Source organism: Plectropomus leopardus, chromosome 10, assembly GCF_026936395.1.
Source record: "Plectropomus leopardus strain MGB_pleo_1.0 chromosome 10, ASM2693639v1, whole genome shotgun sequence".
NCBI classification, from domain to species: Eukaryota; Metazoa; Chordata; class Actinopteri; order Perciformes; family Serranidae; genus Plectropomus; species Plectropomus leopardus.
The window spans coordinates 35,285,471-35,306,670 of record NC_142185.1 but is presented as its reverse complement, the minus strand read 5'-3'; the positions used below and the strand labels follow the sequence as shown (position 1 = coordinate 35,306,670).

At 36.7% G+C, this 21,200-nt stretch overlaps 1 protein-coding gene across 1 annotated transcript in view; it reads right to left on the bottom strand.

Annotated features, from left to right (window-relative positions):
- Positions 1–21,181, bottom strand: part of vwa8 (von Willebrand factor A domain containing 8) — a 96,605-nt gene extending 75,424 nt beyond the window's left edge. The window contains exons 1-12 of the mRNA XM_088083742.1: positions 20,866–21,181; positions 19,083–19,160; positions 18,839–18,969; positions 18,342–18,452; positions 7,407–7,574; positions 5,927–6,091; positions 5,073–5,122; positions 4,854–4,962; positions 3,859–3,963; positions 3,603–3,731; positions 1,783–1,917; positions 1,607–1,684 (exon numbers count right to left, since the gene is read on the bottom strand). Of these exons, the coding sequence (XP_087939868.1) occupies positions 1,607–1,684; positions 1,783–1,917; positions 3,603–3,731; positions 3,859–3,963; positions 4,854–4,962; positions 5,073–5,122; positions 5,927–6,091; positions 7,407–7,574; positions 18,342–18,452; positions 18,839–18,969; positions 19,083–19,160; positions 20,866–21,004 (1,398 nt within the window). The 5' untranslated portion in view covers positions 21,005–21,181. The remainder of the gene's footprint in view (positions 1–1,606; positions 1,685–1,782; positions 1,918–3,602; positions 3,732–3,858; positions 3,964–4,853; positions 4,963–5,072; positions 5,123–5,926; positions 6,092–7,406; positions 7,575–18,341; positions 18,453–18,838; positions 18,970–19,082; positions 19,161–20,865) is intronic.
- Positions 21,182–21,200: the final 19 nt, after the last annotated feature.

The following is a 21,200-nucleotide window of genomic DNA, read 5'->3' as shown; positions in this document are numbered from 1 at the left end:
TTCTCATGTGCCCTCTGGAGGTGTCAAAGCAATTAACCGAATCACCTTTAATGATAAGCGCTTATCCACCTTCTCCTTTTACGCTTGTGAAGCTGCTCCCCATAAAACACGGGCAAACTTTCATCAGGAGCTGTGGATTTGCAGATGTTTAGGTTTTGACTGAAAGTTCACCCGTGCTGTACATCTGTGTGCACTTCTGTGGAGAAACGCAGCGATTCCTCCCTGCCTTCATCTTTATTTCCCCAGAAATATTTGTGTACTGCTGTGTGTAAAATATGTTATTAATGTATTCTGCTTCTCCTCTCGTCCCTGTGTTCAGTTACCAAGTGAAAAATACCACCACGATATATTTATAGTCCACTTTAGCCACTTTGTTCTCCAAAAATGGGATTTTCAGAGCTGGCAAGATGAAGCACCCGGCGAAGGATTCCACTATTCCCGCAGCACAAGTGACCCCTGACCCCGGCCAGCTAAAAATAGCTGCAGCATGATGCATTAATACATAAGTCTCTAGCACGCATGTTTCCTGCACAATCATCACCCGAATGATGACTATATTCCACAGAATCTCACACACACACACACACACACACACACACACACACACACACACACACACACACACACACACACACACACACACACACACACACACACACACACACACAGTAGCAGTCAGTGTCAGTTTCTGGCCTGACGGGTGGAGGGGGGCTGAGGTAATGGACGCCAGATGTGGGTCTTTCAGCCAAACTACTGTCTTCATCCTGCATAAACTTACTCCATCCTATCATACTGTACCTTCACTGGCTTTACTTTTGTCACATATATGCACAAAGAATTTAATTTGGATAATTTAGTGCGTCTTAAACCAACTGATAACGTATCCAGCTGGAAACTTGTGCAATAATTACAACAATTCTTCGTGCAATTTTTCCACTGTACGATATTCTTCAGTATCCTAATTAGTTCTTGACAACAACACTCCTGATATGTGCATATTTCTTATTCTTATTTCTACCATGTATTTATTGTGTTGTACGCTGTAGCATATCACACATATATTTTAATAATTCTAAACCTTTGCATACAAATTTGTCCATTGTAATGTCGCATAAGGGACATTTTTGTATATTTTTGTAATTCTATATTTTGTCATGCTTTACATATTTAGCATATTATACATATTTTACATACTGGTGTGACACTGAAGCATAATGCACATTTAAAAAAATATTGTTTACTAATATATATAATTATTAACTATGTAAAATAAGGATAACATTTTTTTTCTTTGCTATTTCATAATTTGTGCCAAATTTAAAGATTCCCTTCACAGCCAGCCAGGTCCTGCCCACCATTTCACCATTTCATCTTTTTTCTATGTATTTATTTTATTTCATTCGTACACTCTCTTAAAAACACTCCCGTCAGCCCGAGCGTCAGCAACAGATCTTTTGATGATTTTTCTTTTAATTTCCTCATCCTTTTTGAATCTCAATTTTTTTTATGGGACGGGAAGAATGGGATGGATGGATGAGCGGACGACCCAAAATCACGGCTGTCGTTGGTGGCACACAATCAAACGAGTGAATTTTTTTAGGTTTACCTGGTAGAGCATCACCGGCTCGATGCTGTAACCCAACATCTCAGCGAACTCTCGTGCAATCACTGACTTGCCACAACCCTGAAAAATTTTTAAAAATATTTTGTGATTAAGTCCAGAGATCACATCCATGTATTCTGTATATTGTGTGTATGTTGTATATATTATGTCTCAGCTACCTTTGCTCCGATGAAACAAATGTCCTTCACCATGTGCGACTGCATCATCTCAGCCATGAGCTGCGAGTGGCTCGGCGTGCTGATGAATGTGGAGCTGCTGTTGGGAGGACGCAGCTCTTTGAGGCCTGCAGGAACCTGAAGTTTCATGGAGACAAGAAAGAGCAAATTCACTCTCCTTTAACCCTTTGAAACCTGAGCGATTTGGCTTGATTTCTTTCACAAACATGGGAAGAAGACAATGAGCAGCAAAAGAAGAAATGACCCCAAAAATAAGCAAGAAATTAGTAAAAAGTAAAAAAAAATTACCAAAAAAACTTTGAAAAAACACCACAGACATGACCTGGAAAAAATATTCTAATTTTGTAACATAATTTTAAATAGGTAATTACAAAAATGATAAAAAAAACTTTTTCCCAAGCTTTTTTTGTTTTTACTTTTTCCCTAGCTTTAAAAAAAATGTTTTCCTAAATCTACAAATTTCTTGTAATTTGTGAAACATTTCTTATGAGTTGTTCATTGATTTTTTCCCCCATGTTTTTGAAAGGAATTACACCGATTTGCTGTGGGTTCAAAGGCTGAAATACTTGTGAAAGGTTTTCTTTCAAAAACATAGGAAGAAGATAACAAGCAACAAAAGAAGAAATGACCTCAAAATTAGGGGAAAAAATAGAAAAAAGTTGAAAAACATTAACTGGAAAAAGTCTGAATGAAAGATAATTTTAAATAAGTTATTATAAAAATTTTAAATTAATTTTTTCCCTTATTTTATTCCTTTTTTTCCTCTGACTTTTCCCCTCCCCAGTGGAGCAAAGTTTTTTAATTTACTAATTTCTTGTAATTTGTAAAACATCTATTAACCAAGTTGCTCATTGACTTTTTTCCCACGTTTTTAAAAGAAATCGCATCAGTTGATGTGACTTCTGGTTATAAAGGGTTAAATAATGATTCACAGACATGTCAGCGTCAGTGACGCACAGCTGGGAACAAAATAAACTGCACTTTCCCAAAACAAAGTGTAATCAAACAACCCACGAGATACACCGCTCTGCATAAGAGAATAACTGCCGCGCTTTTATAAAACTTCAAACAGTTAATAAGAGTGACTTCATTTGTTTGGCTGGATGATCAGCACCACTATTCTGAGCAGTCCCGAATATCTCTGTCCTCCCAAACCGCACACGGTGACTCATTCACAAACACTGTTTTTATCCAAGACGCAGAATTAAAGGCCGATAAAGACGTTCCCTTCACAGCTTCAGTCACAGATAAGACGGGACTGACACAGAGCGTCTGTCGTGGGACAAAGAACGTCTCTGTGACTCACTTTTTTTTGCCAGAAACATGTTTTATAGTTCAGAATTTAATGACGGCTGAAAGACACACAAAAGGGGACAGTCAGATTATTTAGATCATCAATCACAAAGGAAACACCCGTTTTCAGTTTCAATTAAATTCAATTCAGTTTTATTATTTGACCCAAATCTGGGTTGTAGACAGCGTTTGTTATTTTAGTTGGTTTTTTTTGGGGGGCTTTAATGAATACGACAGACTAAGTGTGAAAGGGGAAGAGAGAGAAAGGGGAGGACGCGCAGCAAAGGGCCAAAGTCGGACTTGAAACAGCCTCCGTACGTGGGGCATCCGCTCTATCCACTGAGTTACAGGGCGCACCAGCGCAGAAAAAACACCGTAAACAGCAGAGTTTTAGGTCCTTAATCCACGATCAGAACAAAGCACCGAACAGGTTTTGAAGTTCAGTCCACATGGTCTGCTACCAGATTGGGGCTTTTCTTTTAAACTGTTTATAGTGAGTGAAGCAGTACCTGAAAGGTGATGTCCTTATTCGCAACATTTAATGTGACGTCTGCATGGCCCTCAACATCCTTCGCCCTGGACACACTCAAAATGGCGCTGGGTGCTGGCTGACGACGACCATCCAAAAGCTCAAACCTCTGTTAAACACGTGTAGGTCAAATTATTAGCTTTGAATAGTGTATCTGATATTATCTTCAGACGAAACAGAGCATGCACTTAACGGACAGATGACAGACACATTCGGTGGGTCACATGTCGACTTACGCTGAGCACGCCCTCCACGGCTCTGCGTCCATCCTTTCCCATGATGCTGTTGTAGGGGTAGAGTCTCTGGACGAGCTGCTGGGAGGACAGCATGGGGAAAGCATTCTGCAACAACACAGAAAAGACAAGCATCAGAGACCAGTGATACTCGATCCACAGCCTGAAGGCCTGAGCGGGTCCCCAATAGGGTGCCAGGTGGCCCCCCAACCATTTTCTGATTCACAATAAAAATGAAGTTATTCACACTGGGAATTATTTTGTACTTTTAATGTACATAAGATGCCAGAGTGCATAAAAAAAGCATCAAAATAGAGCTTAAATATTAAAAAATGCGCTAAAGTCTTAGAAATGTCCAAAAATTTTAGAGATGTCCTAAAATCCTAAAAATGACCAAAAATCCTTGGAATACCCTGAAACCCTAGATATTTTCTAAAATTGTAGAAACTTCACAAAATCCTGGAAATGTCCTAAAATCTGAGAAACATCCCAAAATCCTAAAAATTTCAAAGTCCTAGCAATGTCCTAAAATCATAGAAATTATCCAGTATCATAGGAATGTCCTAAAATCCAAGAAACACCTTAAAATCTGACAAATCAAGGAAAAATCAGAGAAACATAATAAAAATCCTAAAAGCGTCCCAAAGTCCTAGAAATATCCAACAATTTTAAAAACATCCAAAGATCCTAAAAATGTCTGAATATCCTAGAAACAGCCTGAAATCCTAGAAATGTCCTGAAATGTTGTAAACATCCCATGATCCTAAAAATCTCCTACAGACCTCCTAAAATCCTAAAAATAGTCTAAAATAGTCAAGTTGCATGTACGGTGCTGCAGTGACCGGCCCCTGGCCTCCTGTCATTTTGTAAAAGTGGCCCCAAAGTGTCCCTGCATTAGGCACCAACATCCATGAACCTAGAGACACATATTTTTTTCTTTTTTGTCCTGGCCTTTCATTTTCTCTGTCTCTCTCGGGGACAGTAAGACGAAGACTCACCAGCACGCTGAGGGCAGGAGGCAGGTTGTCCACGGGGAAGTCAGGAAGGCCGAGGTTGGCTGATTCCTGGGAGCACAGCGTCGTGGCTAAAGACAGGAGCTGGGACACCCTGACACACAGGACGCAGAGAGTGTGAAAAACTACAGAGACTACAAAAACCACCGAAGAGAACGCACAAGTCAAACAAGCCATTTAACTAGGTCGAAATGTTAAATTTACCTTTCTGCTGCGATGTTTGGGCCTACTGTGTACAACAGCTCCAACTGGTCCTGAAAAAAAACCCAGTATAAATAATAAAAAGATGAACGTTGCGTGTAATATGTACATGTAAGTACATTTAAGGTTTGTGCATGTACGTTTTTGGAGGGAGGTCCCTGACACCTTTAGCCAAATAACAAAACTGAAAATCCCAAAGTTGTGCATCTTGGGTATTTATCTGGGTGATTTAATTAAGAGTGATCGTCTCTTACGAGCTAAAAGAACAGCAGCTTTAGGATGGACAGACGTGAACAAACCAAGTGTAAAGCAAAATGTTAAGGATTTATCATCATGTGCTGCTTTGGAAAAACTAGTATATATTACACAAGGAGAGCTGTCAGTTTTTGAAAATATTTTAGGAGAGCTTCATGGACTTTTTGAAACAAAATGTTGAAAAAAGACCAATAAAAAGCAAGGACGAGAGAGGGGTCGGGTCAATCAGAAATAAGAATATTAAGGGTTGCAGCTCAGTCTGAAACTACTTTAATTGTTATGTGTTTCTGTCTTAATGGTCTACTTTTATCATTGTTATTTTATTTAATTTTAACTCCTTTTCAACATTTCTGACTCACATCTTTGTATTTTTTTTGGTTTAATCTTTGTCTAATTTATTATCTTATGAGTTTTGTTACTTTTGATGGATTTGATTCACTCTTGTATTCGGGTGCTGGCTTGGTTTTGTGCAGCACATTGTGCTTCCACCTGGAATCAGATGTTTAAATGTTTAAAAGTTTGTTCTCAGTGTGTATTATTCTTTATTATTCAGGGTAATTAAAACAGTATCGCCGAGGAACTAACTTAACTCCCCGACTGACCTTAAACGGGAGGTAGTAGATGTCTCTGGCCTGGAAGCGAGAGCGGAGAGGAGGATCCAACGGGTTGCCCTTGTACTTGGGGACAGGAAGGCCGAGAGCGATGACCCGAAAGTCCTCACTGACACGGACAATCTTCCAGCTGTCCAGCTCCTCTTTGGTGTGCTCCTGCAAACAGTCAAGGTACAAAAATCCTTTTTTACCGCCTGTAACTGAGCAAATATCGGTCATTTTACACATTTCATCTTAAATGCAGTTTTATGCAGACAGAGTGTTGCAGGTACACAGCTTCATGTAACACGTACAGTCTCTAAATGTCACCCTGTATTTATGGCGATGGCGTTTTTAAACGCATGAGGAGTACTGTAGGAGTAGCGTGAAAATGTACTGCTCAAGTGTGAAGACACAGATACATACAGCTCCATAAACTACAGCCATGATAAGAAAAAGATATTATTTTCTTAAATAAACACTGAGGTTTACCGGCCAACTCCAGCAGAGTGTTAAAGATCTATCATCATTTTTCATTTCCAACACTTTATAGACCAGTGACCCTCAACTTACGGCCCGCGGGGTAAACATAGTCCCCAAGAGGGTGCCAGGTGGCCCCCCAAACATTTTATAATCCACAATAAAAATAAAATGATCCACACTGGGAATTGTTTTGGTACTTTTAGTAAATATAAGGTGCCAGAGTGCAAAAAACAGCATCACAATAGAACTTGTTTATTGGAAAAAAAATCACGATAATTATCGGCCTGATAATGGAATCTCTGCTCGTGTCTCCGAATGTCCACTCTGCTGTCATTGTTCGACAGGTGTCTCAGCAGGTGTCCTACACTGTCTGCTGCAGGTTCATGTCTTTGCTTGTGCAGTAATCGGTTAATGTCCTCTATAAGTGTCCAGATGAATCAGGCGTCTTTAGCAGAAGCTCCCAGCAGCTGCAGGAGAAGAAACTTCTAATCTGCATCTGCACGTCTCTCTGAAGCGGGAACATTTAGACTTTTATTTGTGCTCTCTGAGAAAGTGCTGTTATCATTATTGTTGTTGTTACTGAATATAACTGTTCAATCGTGTTACAAACTAAATGCAGATCTTAGTCAAATTAAATGAAGCTGGTTTGCTCTAAAATGCCCTAAAGTTGTGGAAATGTGCTAAAATCCTAAAAATGTCCTATAATCCTAGAAGCATCCTTAAGTCCTTGAAATGTCCTAAAATCTTAGAAGTGTTTTAAAATCCTTGAAATGTCCTAATATCTATAACCATATATGGGGCCCCTGGCCTCCTGTCATTTTGCACAAGTGTCCCCCCAAAGCAAAGCAGGTTGACACTTCCTGTCACAGACCCTCAAACCCTCACGTGTGTTTGACCTGCAGGGGTGTGTGTGTGTGTGTGTGTGTGTGTGTGTGTATGTGCGTGTGTGTGTGTGTGTGTGTGTGTGTGTGTGTGTGTGTGTGTGTATGTGCGTGTGTGCAGCTCTGACCTGCAGCAGCTTGTCGTAACGCTCAGATGACATGAGGAAGCGTCCGTCCTCCAGCTGCATCTCCCTGTTCTCCAGCAGGTTGTTGAGGACAGGCAGGACATTTCTCTCTGCCTTCTCCAGCCCCTCCAGGACCAGGACTCGACCCTGTGTCGCCGCCCTGACAGCACACTGGGGACAAACACGAGAAAACGAGACGGGTCAGTAAACTCAATCGATACTGCAGAAATCATTAGAGATGTTGGGATCAGGAAAAGGGTCATTTTGAGGCTCAACCGGTTTAACCTCGGGTCAGATTTGCTGCTCCATTGTCCAGCACGACCTCTGACCTCGTGTAAATGCCGACAGTGCCAAAAGCATCCACACAAAGAGCAATGTGTCCGTGCATCAGTGCTCTAATTACAAAATGAGCTCGCTGTAAAGCCTTTCCTCAGGATGTCCTCAGCTTATTGTGTTCAGAACATCCTCCAAACTTCTCCAAACCAAACTCCAAAACAGTCTCAGCTGTTTTAGGAAGGCCTATTTTCTACTGCCAACGGTGGGATGAAAAAACTGACTTGGTCGACTTAGTTTAGTTTCAACAGCGTTTGTGTGTGTGTGTTTCTGCAGAAATCAAAAAGCGCGTCTGACGTCAAGAGGCAGGAAACTTTAGCTGTCTGGGTGCACCGCAGAGCAAGTGGCCATATAATTAGGTTAAACATGTAAATACGTGGCAGGTTGTGTGGGAAGCAGAGCCGTAAAACTATAGTGAGGACCAGATGCTCTATATTTAACTCTTGATCCATTTTCGGCACCAACGCTATAATCAGATAATTGTTAAAAATGTAAGTGACGCAGGACGGCGAGGGAGACGGGGGGGCACAGACGGGCCTTGTTCTCGGCCTGACACCGACTGTGCAAAAACATCCCACCGCGTACTGAGAGGCTCTGAGCAAACATTTAGCAGTAAAAATACAGAGAGATGAATAAATACAATATTTAAAATATGCACGTGAAGAGGTCTACGGTAACACCAGCACTTTTCAGCTGTCTCTTTGTGTTGTGTGCGATGTTTAATTTTCAGCAGATGATGCATGCTCTGAGTGTGCTTGTGCACCTCATTAAGGGCCGTAAACACAGCCGCGATTCTTGCATGAAACGTTTAAAGTTTGTTGTGGTTTGGCCTTTTTGTTCACACGACAACAGCGTTCTGGGGGCCTTAAAACGCAAACTTTTCAAACTTTTCTTAAGATTGTTTTTGGGGCTTTTTGCCTGAAAGTGGGAGAGAGAGGCAACAACATGCAGCAAAGGAATCGAACCCGTGGCTACTGCAGCAACAATGTAGCCTCTGTACATGGGGAGCCCACTTTACCAACTGAGCTACTTTGGAGTGTAATTTTTGAAAACAGCACCCTTCCTGTCTGTGTAAAATGGCAATTTGAAAAAAAAAGGAAAAAAGATTGAAAACTATATTTCCAACATCATAATAATATTTAAAATTATTTTCCAGAATTTTTAAATTTTTTTTGTCTCTTTTCTTTTGTTGTTTTGTTTTTTGAGAATTTGTAAAGTGATTTTAATTTTCTGTACAGTTTCATTATTTCTCCTTGCATCTTCACATGTTTTTGAAATAAATTTAGCCAAAGCCCAGGTGTCAAAGCGTTAATATTTTGTAGATCGACTAATCAATGAATTGACTGATCGCCTGGTCTCTTCAGTGGGATATTCTGTGCTGCTTGCAGCTCTCTGTGCAGAAACACTACAGTTACATGAAAACACAACGCTGCCGTTCGTTCTGCGTCTGCTGCAGTCGTTCATCTCTGATGCTGAAGAATTGTTCTGTTCTACTTGAACGGCCCAAATACGGTTATTGGTGCTATTTTTACAGCAAACTGTTTCCGTTTTAACCTCCACATGAACGTTTTTGTGTGAATTCAGCATTAACTGTGCCAGTGACACCGTTTCTCTCTGCGGGCTCACGCTGCTCCACTTCTTGCACTTGAAGTAATAACTATTATCAAAGAATGGTTTTTCATACGTTTTTTGCTTTGGGTTGCATGGTTTTAACGCGCAGTAGCTGAAGGTTTGCACACAGCCTTTGACCTTAACCCTTTGAAACCTAGATCGACATCAGATTCGATTCAAGTATTTAAAATTCTGAACTCTGAGTAAGTGTTGAAATGTCATTCAACAAGGTGGGAAAAAGGCAATAGGGAACTTGGTGAAAATGCTCCACAAATTGCAATAAATTCGTAGGTTTAGAAAATTATTTTTAGAAAAGCTAGGGAAAAACTTTAGATATAGTTATCATAATTGCGTATTTACAATTATCTTACATAATTATTTATATTTTTGCTACTTTTTTTTAACTAATTTTCAGGCAATTTGTGGAATTTATGGAGAAATTCCTATGGAAAAAAAAAGGAGAAAAGTATTTTTATAATTACATATTTAAAACTCTGGTACAGCATTGTTATAATTCAAGCACTTTTCTAGGTCAGTTGCCTTTTGTCATTTATTTATTTATTTCATAACTTATATATAACTAAAACTAATTTTCAGGTAACTATCTTGTGTTTTGTTTTTTTGCCTTTTTGCATGTATTTATTTTTTTAAACTAATTTTCAGGTAACTATCTTGTAGTTTTTTTTGTGTGTTTTTTTTTTTTAATTTCTTGATAATTTTTGGTCATTTTTTCTGTCATTGCTCATTACCTTTTTTCCATGTTTTTGAAAGATCCTGAGCCAATTTGATCAGTTTCCAAAGGGTTAAATAGGACTGTTTGTGTTCTTACTGGTTACATGTGACCGACATGTAACCTAGAAAGTGCAACAAATTGGTTTATTTTAAAAAGAAAAGGCTGCAGAGGTTAACCACCGGTTTCCTGTATACTGGTTACACTTATTATTTGCAGCGTGGCTTTGAAGCACGCTGCCTTACATAAGAGCCTGCTAACTGGAGAGAGGTGACTGGAGATGTCAAAAATACAACAAGCATGTGATTACATCCATGTGACTCCATCCTTCATACGAACGTGGGAGGGTGGAGTGATGCTTGGACTGAATGAGGAGAAGAAGAAAAAATAAAGAGGGAGAGTGAAGTGGAGGGAGTAAGCACAGGGACCGACACGTCGAGTCTGAATTTAGGGCTCCAAATCAGCACAGGGCCCCGAGGAGCACTTGGATGTTCTAGTTAACGCACACACACCTCCTACGATACCAAATTATTCTGAAAGAAAACAGCTCGCTAATTTGCACCCACACGTCTTCAATCCCTCGCACAAAACAAGTGTCAGATACTGTAATATGTACATGCACTCAGCAATAGCACCCACAGGCAAATACACACACACACACACACACACACACACACACACACACACAAACACACACAAAATCATCTCCAAAGAGTTTTATAAACACAAAAACTCATGCTCGTGCCAACTCAGCCTGCCCACATTTCATTAGACGCCACGAGACTTCACGACCAGAAATAAGCCATCCCTTCACACCTGTTAGAACCGCCGATACACGCCGTTTCTATCTATGCGACGTTTCCATGGAAACAGCGCACACCTGTTTCCGTGTTGATGAGGAGGTGGGAGACGACGATCTTCGGGGAGCTGAAGGGGTCGGCGGCTGATCTGCACTGAGCATGTGCAGCTCTGAGAGGGAGATCGCTCACTTTTTAGCTACTTAATCGTCAGCTCCAAAAAAAAACCCAATTAGTTTCATTAAAAGTTTTATGAGAAAAGAAAACGTTTTAAAAGTTAACATAAATTAAGACTAACAGTTATCGTTACATTTCTTCAAGGCAATTGGTGCCCTACATTTTTTTAAAAGTAAAATCAACTTGTCAGATTTTACAGTGTACTCTCATTTTATATATGTAAGTCAACAGGTTATTTCTGTTAGCCTTGCATTATGTTTACTTTATATCTAATTGTTAAGTTTACTTAAAATCTAATTATATTTACTTAATAATTAATGTGAAGCTTTTGCAACATCAGTGAATCAAGTTTTCAGTGCTATATTTCTGCATTCTGCTGGCTGCAAACAAATCTGAAATGTTTTGATGAGAAAATGACAAAATTATAATTATTTTGTAACATTATTTTAAATGTGTAATTAGGATAATTTTTTTAACCTAGTCTTTTCTTTTTTCTGTAGCTTTTTAAAAACATTTTCAAAATCTACTTTTTTCTTTAAAATGTGTGGAACGTTTATTACCAAGTTGATTACCTTTTTTTTCCCAGTGTCTTGCAAAAACATTTAGGATTTAGGATTTAAAAAAAAAAAAAAAAAAAAAAAAGCTAGGGGAATGTGTTTGGTAAAAAAAGGAAAAAAGTTATTATTAAATATTATATTAAATATTATTATTATTTTAAAATATTTTACAAAATTAATATATTTGGTAGCACTGTTTTGAAGCTATTTCCTTGTTACTACACTTCACATTAAAACATTTTAAAGCGAAGTCCGACTGTTTCGGCCACCTAAATAACGAGCAGAGAAGTAGCGGATGCCCGGGCCTAACAACTCTTCAATTCCTCCTCACACAGATAAACACTGTTTGCACTGTTGCACTGTTTTTACTGGTATTGCACTGTTTTTATTGTTATTGTTGTTTTATATCTTGCGTTTTTTGCATATTCTGCATCTCTCTTTTTCTCTGTATATATTGCTTATATATTTATTGGTCTATATTCTATTCTGTATGTTTAATATGCTGCTGGTTACTTAAATTTCCCTCGGGATCAATAAAGTACCTATCTATCTATCTATCTATCTATCTATCTATCTATCTATCTATCTATCTATCTATCTATCTATCTATCTATCTATCTACAACACCACTGATGACGACAGTTGAGTACAAACTGTAAAATATGCTGCTGTGACAACGTGTCCTCCTCTAGGTATTATTTACAAAATGTTTCAAAGCGAGGAAAACACGGCTGCAGCGAACGACGCTAAGACTCTGTGTCTTTTTGAATTTCCTGCCGTCTCTCAGCTGTCTCTGTCCCATAAAGGCAGCTGTAATGTCTGCAGAGTAAAGCTGTTACGCACGCTCTCACAAAAGTCAATATTGATGCAAATGTTTGTTTAGTGGCGCACCTTTCCAAACTTTCCTCGACTGTTACAGCTGCGTGTGACACCTGAGCTGCTGTTCTGTTTTTCTGCTCGTAGAGTTCGTTCTGCTGCTTCTACCTGTTCTCTGCATCTCTGCTCTCTGTTAGCTGCAAATGTCAATTTAATGTCGGAAATAAAGAAAAAAATGTTTTTTTCCTTAAATACTTAAATACTTAACCCCCTAACGGGCACTGTAACCGCACAGAAGACATTTTTGCGATCAAATTCCTTCACCAAAAACTTGGCAAAAGCCGATTTAATTTTAAACTGATGTTTTTATAAAATGCATTTTAGTATTTGTATTATACTGTAATTGTGTTCAATTTTAATATTTTTAATATATTAAATTGACTACCATACATTTTAAACAGATTTTTTGTTTTATATGTTGATTTTTTCTATTTATTTTGTTTATTTATCTTATTACATTAATTTTGTTTTCAGATTTTTATTATATAACACTGGCATTTTTCTAACCATAAATTCTATGCAGATTAATTTTTATTTGCATCTTTTTTATTTTTATTAATTGTTTTAATATGTTTATTGTATTACATTACTGTTTTCAGATTTCTAAAATGCACTTATTTTTGCACTTTTTACAGTGCATTAGATTAGGAGAAAGTTATTTGCAAAGGTATTTCTTAGTGTGACTGTTAAAGGGTTAAACACTAGATGCTATTCGAGATGTTCCTTGATCTGTTTCACCAACACACATACGTTTTTATGCTTTACAGCTGAGAGTATAACAAAAAATCCAAAATTCTTTAACAAGACTTTTTCTTATATATATATAGTTAGTTTGTCACATTTGACATTCACGTTTCCGTCTAACAACACGAGAGTTTGTACGTAGTATGACACACGACGAATAATTCGGACAACAACCATATGTGCTAAAAATATTGGTACTTAATATCAAAGATGTTTGTTTGTTTATTTTTCTGTGGGCCGCCACCACAACATTTTAACCCCACGAACCATGCAAGATGTAATCGAGATAAGCATTTGTAAGCAGTGTCTGTAATTATTATAACGTAGCTGATAAATCGATGAAGACATCGGAAGAAGGCGATGAGCAACTAAAGAAGAAATTACTAAAAATTAGCAAGAAGTTAGTAAAAGTACAAGAAATTTATCTGGAAATTCTGTTTTTAAAAAAGAAAATAAACAACAACAAGAAATGACCAGGAAAAAGTGCTTAAAATTAAAATTATTTTGTAAAATAATTTTACATATGTAATAAGGATTATTGAATAGTTTTTCCCCTGGCCTTTTTCTTTTAATGTGTGTGTGTAATTAATATATTGTTAGCTGATAATAGTCCTAAATAAGCATCATTTTTAGATCTAATGCTTCTCCGTGATGGATTCTCAGAGCTCAGCATCAGATTTTGTTAAAATAATTAAATTTTAAAGGTTTTTCATTAAACTCGCTGCTGTTTGAAGACGTTTTTGAATTCCTGATGGAGGATTTTTATGCAGCTGGTGTGAAAAATATTCAGTGTGCTGTGCCATTGGCCTTTTTCTCAGAAGACGTTTTGTCACAGTCGCAGGAGCCCGGCCGTAAATAATCTAATGGACGATGGCTGGATTCCATTTCGCTGCTTCACTTTCACGTTCCTGGCACTGAGCACGTTGGCTCGCCGACGCGCCGTCGCAGCTTCCTTTGAGTGAACGAAGCCCCGCTAATGTTTTAGATTAAAGTCTGCATTTCCAGCTCTGAATGTGGTCTGTGAAAACGGCCTGCAGGCAAACTGTTTGTTTGCAAAGTTGGAACTGTTCCTTAACCAAACGAAGATATCATCTGAACTAACAAACGCACGTTTCTGTTACTTTGAGGGCTGCAACTGTGATTTTTTAACACAATGATGCCTGAAATGCACAAAGTTTATGAGGCTGTTTATCTAACGACACCAAACACACCCTAAAACTTTAATTATGAAGTCTGATTCTTGATTTTCTATCTGCCTAATCTGAAATCATCTCCTATATTTGCATTTTATTTCTTTTTACTAAAAAGCTGCTGTAAATGTGCTTGTTTTTTTCCATATTTTACTTATTTGTTTATGATCTTTTTTATTTTATTTTACATGTGCACCTCGATCAGTCTGAGTTGAGAGTTAATTCTGTAAACCTTTTTATCTGGAAAGCACTTTGTGCTAAAGCTTTACAAGTGCTAAATAATAATAATAATAATAATAATAATAATAATAATAATAATAATAATAATAATAGAAATACTAAAAAATAAAACACAACAATAAAAATAATTATTATTATAATCATATATTAATTAAAATATTTTTCAGCAGCCTGGATACTAAATTGTTACGGTTTACATAAATTTTTTATTTGACAGTGTTGATCAAATTAAAAGGAGTTTTCTGTCTTTCCGTCTCATGAACTGTGTGTCCTTTTCCTTTAGTTTTCATCACAGAGAAGAGATGTAACTATTTTATGTAAAAATATAAATAATGGTAATACTGGCAATAGTATTGAACATTAAAGTGTGAATGCATCTTTAATCTCAAGTGTAGCTCTCAGTAAAACTGCAGTGTCTGCGGTTTCTCCGTATGGAGCTCTGCCATTCATTACAGTAAAAGGAATTTCACTGTGAGCCAAACGACGATCAAATCAGATTAAATTATCAAATTAGAAAAATCAGCTCGTGCCAACAAAACTGCCACGTCAGCAGGGTGACAGCCTAAAATGCTACATCTTCAAATAAACAGGCCTCTTTACTCTTTATTAAATCATAAAACCACTCAGAGACGACGGCTGAGGGGCAGCGCAGGCAGCGATGGAAGAAGTATTCAGATCTTTTACTGTAGTAAGAATACTAATATTACACTGTGAATACTATACTCTGTTACAAGTAAAAGTCCTTCACTGAAAATTATACTTAAGTAAATGTAAATAAGTATTATCAAACTTAAAGTACTAAAAGTACCCAATGCAGAAATACCTTTAAAAAAAAAGAAAAATAACACACCCAAAAAACTCAAAATTGTGTAAAAAAAAAAGGAGAAAAAATTACAGAAATAACACAAAAATCATTTTTTAAAAAAACCTCAAATCTCAAATTTATTAAAAAAAAAAGTTTTTATAATCCCTCCAAACCTTAAAATTATTTTTTAAATAGAAAAACACAGCTGCAAACTCAAAACTATTTTAAAAAGAAATAAAAAACACATACAAAAGATTTAAATTATTTTAAAAAAGAAGAAAAAAACCTTAAAGTTTACATTATTAGAAAAAAGGGAATAAAAAAAGTAAACATTATTTAATAAAAAAGAGAAAAAAGGAACCCTCACCTCTAAATTATAAAAAAATATCCCTCCAAAACGCAAAATTATTTAAAAAATAAATACAAATTAACAAATACAATTTAAACATCAAAATTATATAAAAAAAAAAGAAAAATAGAAAAAGACATTTTAAGACATATTATAAGACATATTAATCAAAATAGACTGCGATTAATTTTCTCTCAATCAACAGATTCAGCTGTACTTGTATTAACTGTTTGGTAATTTAGTTTACAACAAAATATCCTATTTTATAAACACTTTTTATGTTTTTATGCAAAAATATTAATTTGTAAAGCAACTAAAGCTGTCAGATAAATATAGAGAAGTAAAAAAGTACAACATATTCTCTGAGAGATGCAGTGGAGTAAAAGTATTAAGAAAATACTCAGTACAGTACTTGAGTAAATGTACTTATTCCAGCACTGAGTGCAGGGTGTACACAAGTATATGCAGTACAGATGTGTATTTTTCAGTCAGCAAAGTGTATCGCATTGCATTTACTGAAATATCTTTACATTCGTTATTTCTTCAGTCGCCACGAAATTACTGCAGAAAGCGAAGTGACGCTCGCAGCTTCAGTGTAATTATAAGAAATTCACTAATTAGCCGAAAGTATTCCTGTTCCAGAAGACAGAGTTTGTGAGGAAAGTCAAAAGGATTAATGTGCCGAGAGTAAAAAAAAACTTGTTTCCATGGAGTTTGTGTTTGAACTGTTACGCAACCGATTTATTTTTTACACCGATGAAGCCGTGTGCTAATTAGCTGTGCGGATAATGACATGACTGAGTGAATGTTAATTATCTCAGCTTATCATCATCTGTCACTGCTGGCTCCTTGAAGTCCGGTGACAGAGTTTAATGATCGGGCTCGTGTGTGAATTTTTTTTTTTTTCCTCGATAATTGTTTTTTGGTGCCCCTGAGAAACGAACGGAGACGGATGGAGAACAGAAGGTTCTCCTCGGGGAAACCAGCCTGGATAATGAGGATCTGCTGGTCTCCATGGTAACCGGACTTACAAAGTCAACAGTGTGTGGGGAGGTGTACGTTTGCATTAGGCTTGATCGATCGGAGAGCGGCGTGGAGAGGAGCCCTCGGCCCTTTAAGACCAGTTTTCTCGTGTTACGCTGAGACGCCTTTTACAAGCATTTTTATCATCCGTCACAGACCTGCAAAAACGTCCCGGATGATGTGACTCAAACCGACTCTGAGCTAAAAGCGTCTCTTTTTGACACTATGAGCCACACAAACACAAATCAGATTAAATTATCAGAAAAATCAGCTCCAGACAAATAAAAGTGCCACATCAGCAGGGTGACGGCCTAAACGCCTAATCCTCTCTGGAAAATAAATAGACCTCTTTACGCTTTATTAAATCATAAAACCACTCAGAGACGACGGCTGACGGGCAGCGCAGGCAGCGATGGAAGTATTCTGATCTTTTACTGAAGGAAAAGTACTAATATTCACTGTGAAATATACACTGTGAAAATACTCTGTTACAAGTAAAAGTCCTGCATTGATAATGTTACTTAAGTAAAAGTGAGTGAGTATTATCTGGAACATTTAACTTAACATATTAACTACTACGTATTAACAGTACCCAACGCAGAAAAACCTTAAAAAAAGAAAATAACACACCCCAAAAAAACTAAAAATTTATATATAAAAAATAGATATATAAAAATCTTATAATATATATATATATATATAAAAAAAAATATTCATTAAAAAATCCACATAAGAAATTAGAGAAAAACACTAACTCAAATTTACTTAAGAAATGAATTAAAAAAACAACGTCCTGCAGTGAAAATGTTGCTTGAGTAAAAGTGAGTGAGTATTATCTAAATCAGTTCACTAAAGTATTAAAAGTACCTAATGCAGAAAAACCTTAAAAAGGAAAATAACACACCCCAAAAAACCTCAAAATTAAGAAGAAAATGAATAAAAATATTCATTAAAAATCCACATAAGAAATTATAGAAAAAACACCCCCAAACTCAAATTTACTTAAGAAATGAAGAAATTTTTTTTAAAAAACAACGTCCTGCAGTGAAAATGTTGCTTAAGTAAAAGTGAGTGAGTATTATCTAAATCAGTTCACTAAAGTATTAAAAGTACCTAATGCAGAAAAACCTTAAAAAGAAAACACATGCAAAAATTTAAAAATTATACAAAAGAAAAAAAGCCTCTTAATTAAAAAAATAATTAATTAATCAAAAATAAAATAAACTCCCCAAAAATATTTTTTAAAAATTGAAAAGGAATAAATAATATAAATTATATATATATATATATATATATATATATATATATATATATATATATATATATATATATATATATATATATATATATATATGTATAAATAAATGTATCTTTCTCCGTCGTATTTGTTGTCCCGTGTGCCTCTTCCGTGTCGCGTGTGTCCGGTCACAGTAACAGTGTCAGTGTATAACTACATTATAACTACTACATTTGTAAAGACAAACTGAAGACACGGAGACGATTTACCTGGTCGATGTAGAAGGCCGTCCCTGAGCGGATCTCCCTCCTCTGTTTCAGGTCAGTCTCGGTGGTGTCCCTGGACAGAGCCACGTACTCTACTTCCCGCTTGGTCAACTCCTGATCAACAAAAAGTCAAAAATTCAGCACTTATAATAAAAATAATACAAAATATATAAAATAGTCACATAAAAATAGGAGAGAATATGAAAGAAAAGGGCCATGTACGAAAACAATAACACATTTCAAAGCACCGAACAATCACTCCAAAATTTAAATTTGATTTAAGGAAATTTGTATGTTTGGTGAAACATCTAAAATACCAATTACATTTCCAGAACTCCACAGTACTGTACATTTTTGGGGGCAATTTGTCGCATTTAATCTTGATACAATTATGCAATTAAGTGTGTGATAGTTTTGTTACTTTTTTTTTTAATTTTTAAACTTCAGTGCATACAAGTTCTCACATGACTCCACGTCCTCGTCCGTCTGTGTGTACTCACCAGGTACTGCATCGCTATGGACCGTCTCAGGGGTCCTGGGGGCCCAATGAGAAACACGTCCTGTCCCAAAAGGTCTTTCTGCATAATCCATCTTAGGTGCTGAGCCACTGTCTGTGGGAGGGAATCTGAAACTGGCAAACAACAACAAAAAAATGATGTTTTAGCAACTTTTATTCTGTCTTTTGAAGCTGTTTTTCTCTAATTTCTTGCAGAGATTTATTATATACGAATAAAAATGACGTACTGTGTTTGACGGGAACGAGCTCTGGATTCTGGGGTGTTTTGAGTTTGTACGAGATCTCTCCGATCTTCACTGTGTCACCTGTAAATAAAAGTATGAGAAATATTTGTCTGAAATGCACTTTTATTTACCAAGAGTCTTATTATTAATTTAAATAAGTTTACACACTTTGTTTGACAGGTATGAAATTATACAGAGCATCTACACGACAAAACACAGCATGAAAAAAATGTTAATAATAAAAAATACATAAATGCACTTTTTTTACTAAAGATATCTCAGGCTGCTCGTCACCTGTTTGTAAATGGATGAATATGTTTGGTATGTCGCTGAACTTTACGACATAACACTGAAATAAAGGGAAACATTTTAGGCTATGGTGCAGTGGTTTAACTGGTCCGGTCCAGCTGAGATCAAACTGGACTGTATGAGACTAACAAACTAAAATGAGTTTGACATCTTAAATGTTGGACTTAAAACCGACATGTTTGTTGTGAAAATGTGAAAAAGGCCTGCAGATAAACTGTCTGTTTGCCAACTTGTAACGGCTTCTTAAGCAAACAATGATGGCAGCCTGAGTAACACTGGTCTTAACATTTATCTTTTTTTATGTTACATTAAAAATAAAATAGTGGGATTTTTTTTTCAATTTTCAACCCTTTCTTTTAGATCATTTATTTTATTTTTTTTTTAGCCTTTTTTAAAAATTATTTTTTAAGTATTTTTTTTAACCTTTTTGCTATTTTTTTCTTGTTACGTTTATAAGTGCCTCCTTTCCAAGTTTTTGCAAGAAATCAACCAATTTACTTACTAAATTAAGAATATTCTGATTTTTTTTTAATTTTAAAAAAAGCAAAAATAAAATGATTATAAAAAAATATAATAACTTTGTAACACCATTTTAAAAATGCATTTTTCCCCTAGATTTTTTTCTTTTTTTTTCTGGACATCTTTCTTCCTATTTTTTTTAAAAACAATTTTCTAAATCTAATTTCTTGAAATTTGCATAACTTTTTTTTTATCAAGTTGCTAACTGCCTTTTCAAATGTTTCTGAAGGAAATAAAACAAATTTACTCAGAGTTAAAAGGTTTAAATACTGCACCAGATTTCAAAGTTGACATATACTAGCATGTGTTTTCTTCAGTGTGTATTCACCTGGAGACAAAAATAGCTGTATAATATTAATAATACACTTTATTTATAGAGCGCTTCACAATGCCCAAAGCCACTTTACAGAGACAAAAACAAAGTTGATTAAACACACAGAATAAATAAAAACAAGATCAGTAACAGCAGACAGACATGAATGTGGATGAATCAACTTTCAAAGCAGATTAAAAAGGTGGGATTTTAAAGTGTTGAGGTCGCTGCAAAATGTTTTTTGTCACAATTGTCAAGAAAGAAGAAGAAGAAGAAGAAGAATGAAAAACACTTAAAATTCACCAAACAGCTCAAACTGGAGCCAGCTGGCTGCATGACTTCACTTCTCACTCGGCTTTAACCTTTAACCTACAAACGTTAGCCGGCGTTACTGAAATGCTGAGTCACGTTTACGTTAAATGCTAATAAAACTTTAAAGTTGCAGGTTAAAAAGGCAGAATTTTGGGCAGCTGGCGGGAAGCAGCTGCCCAAAAGTGAAGCAGCTAACTTTTGGCTTCATTCAGGCTAATAACGGCTAACGGCTAACGGCTAACGCAGACAACATGAGCTCGTTTGTGAGTAAATATTATCCTAAAACCAGCTCAAACTGGCGTCCCGTGGCGGTAACACCTGTGCTCGTGTTACCTGAGGATGTGTTGAGGAGTTTGACCTCACGAGCTCTCCACCTCCGGCCGTCTCTTCCCACCACGGAGCCCAAAATGTGGCGCATTCTTCGGGCAGCGACGGCCGCTGCGGTGCCGCTACACAAGATCTGAGCGTGCATATTTAAAACGTCACTGTTTTCCTCTAAAACATGTTAAAAAAATAAAGTCCACGCGCCTCCCGCGAAGCTCCGACCTGACGCCGGCCTGCTGCTCATTTCATAACACCTGTCGGCTCACACTGAGGGAGGCGGAAGATAATAAAAGAGGGACACATTGGTCCGGGGCCTAAGGCTTCCGGAGTGGTTCCACGTGACT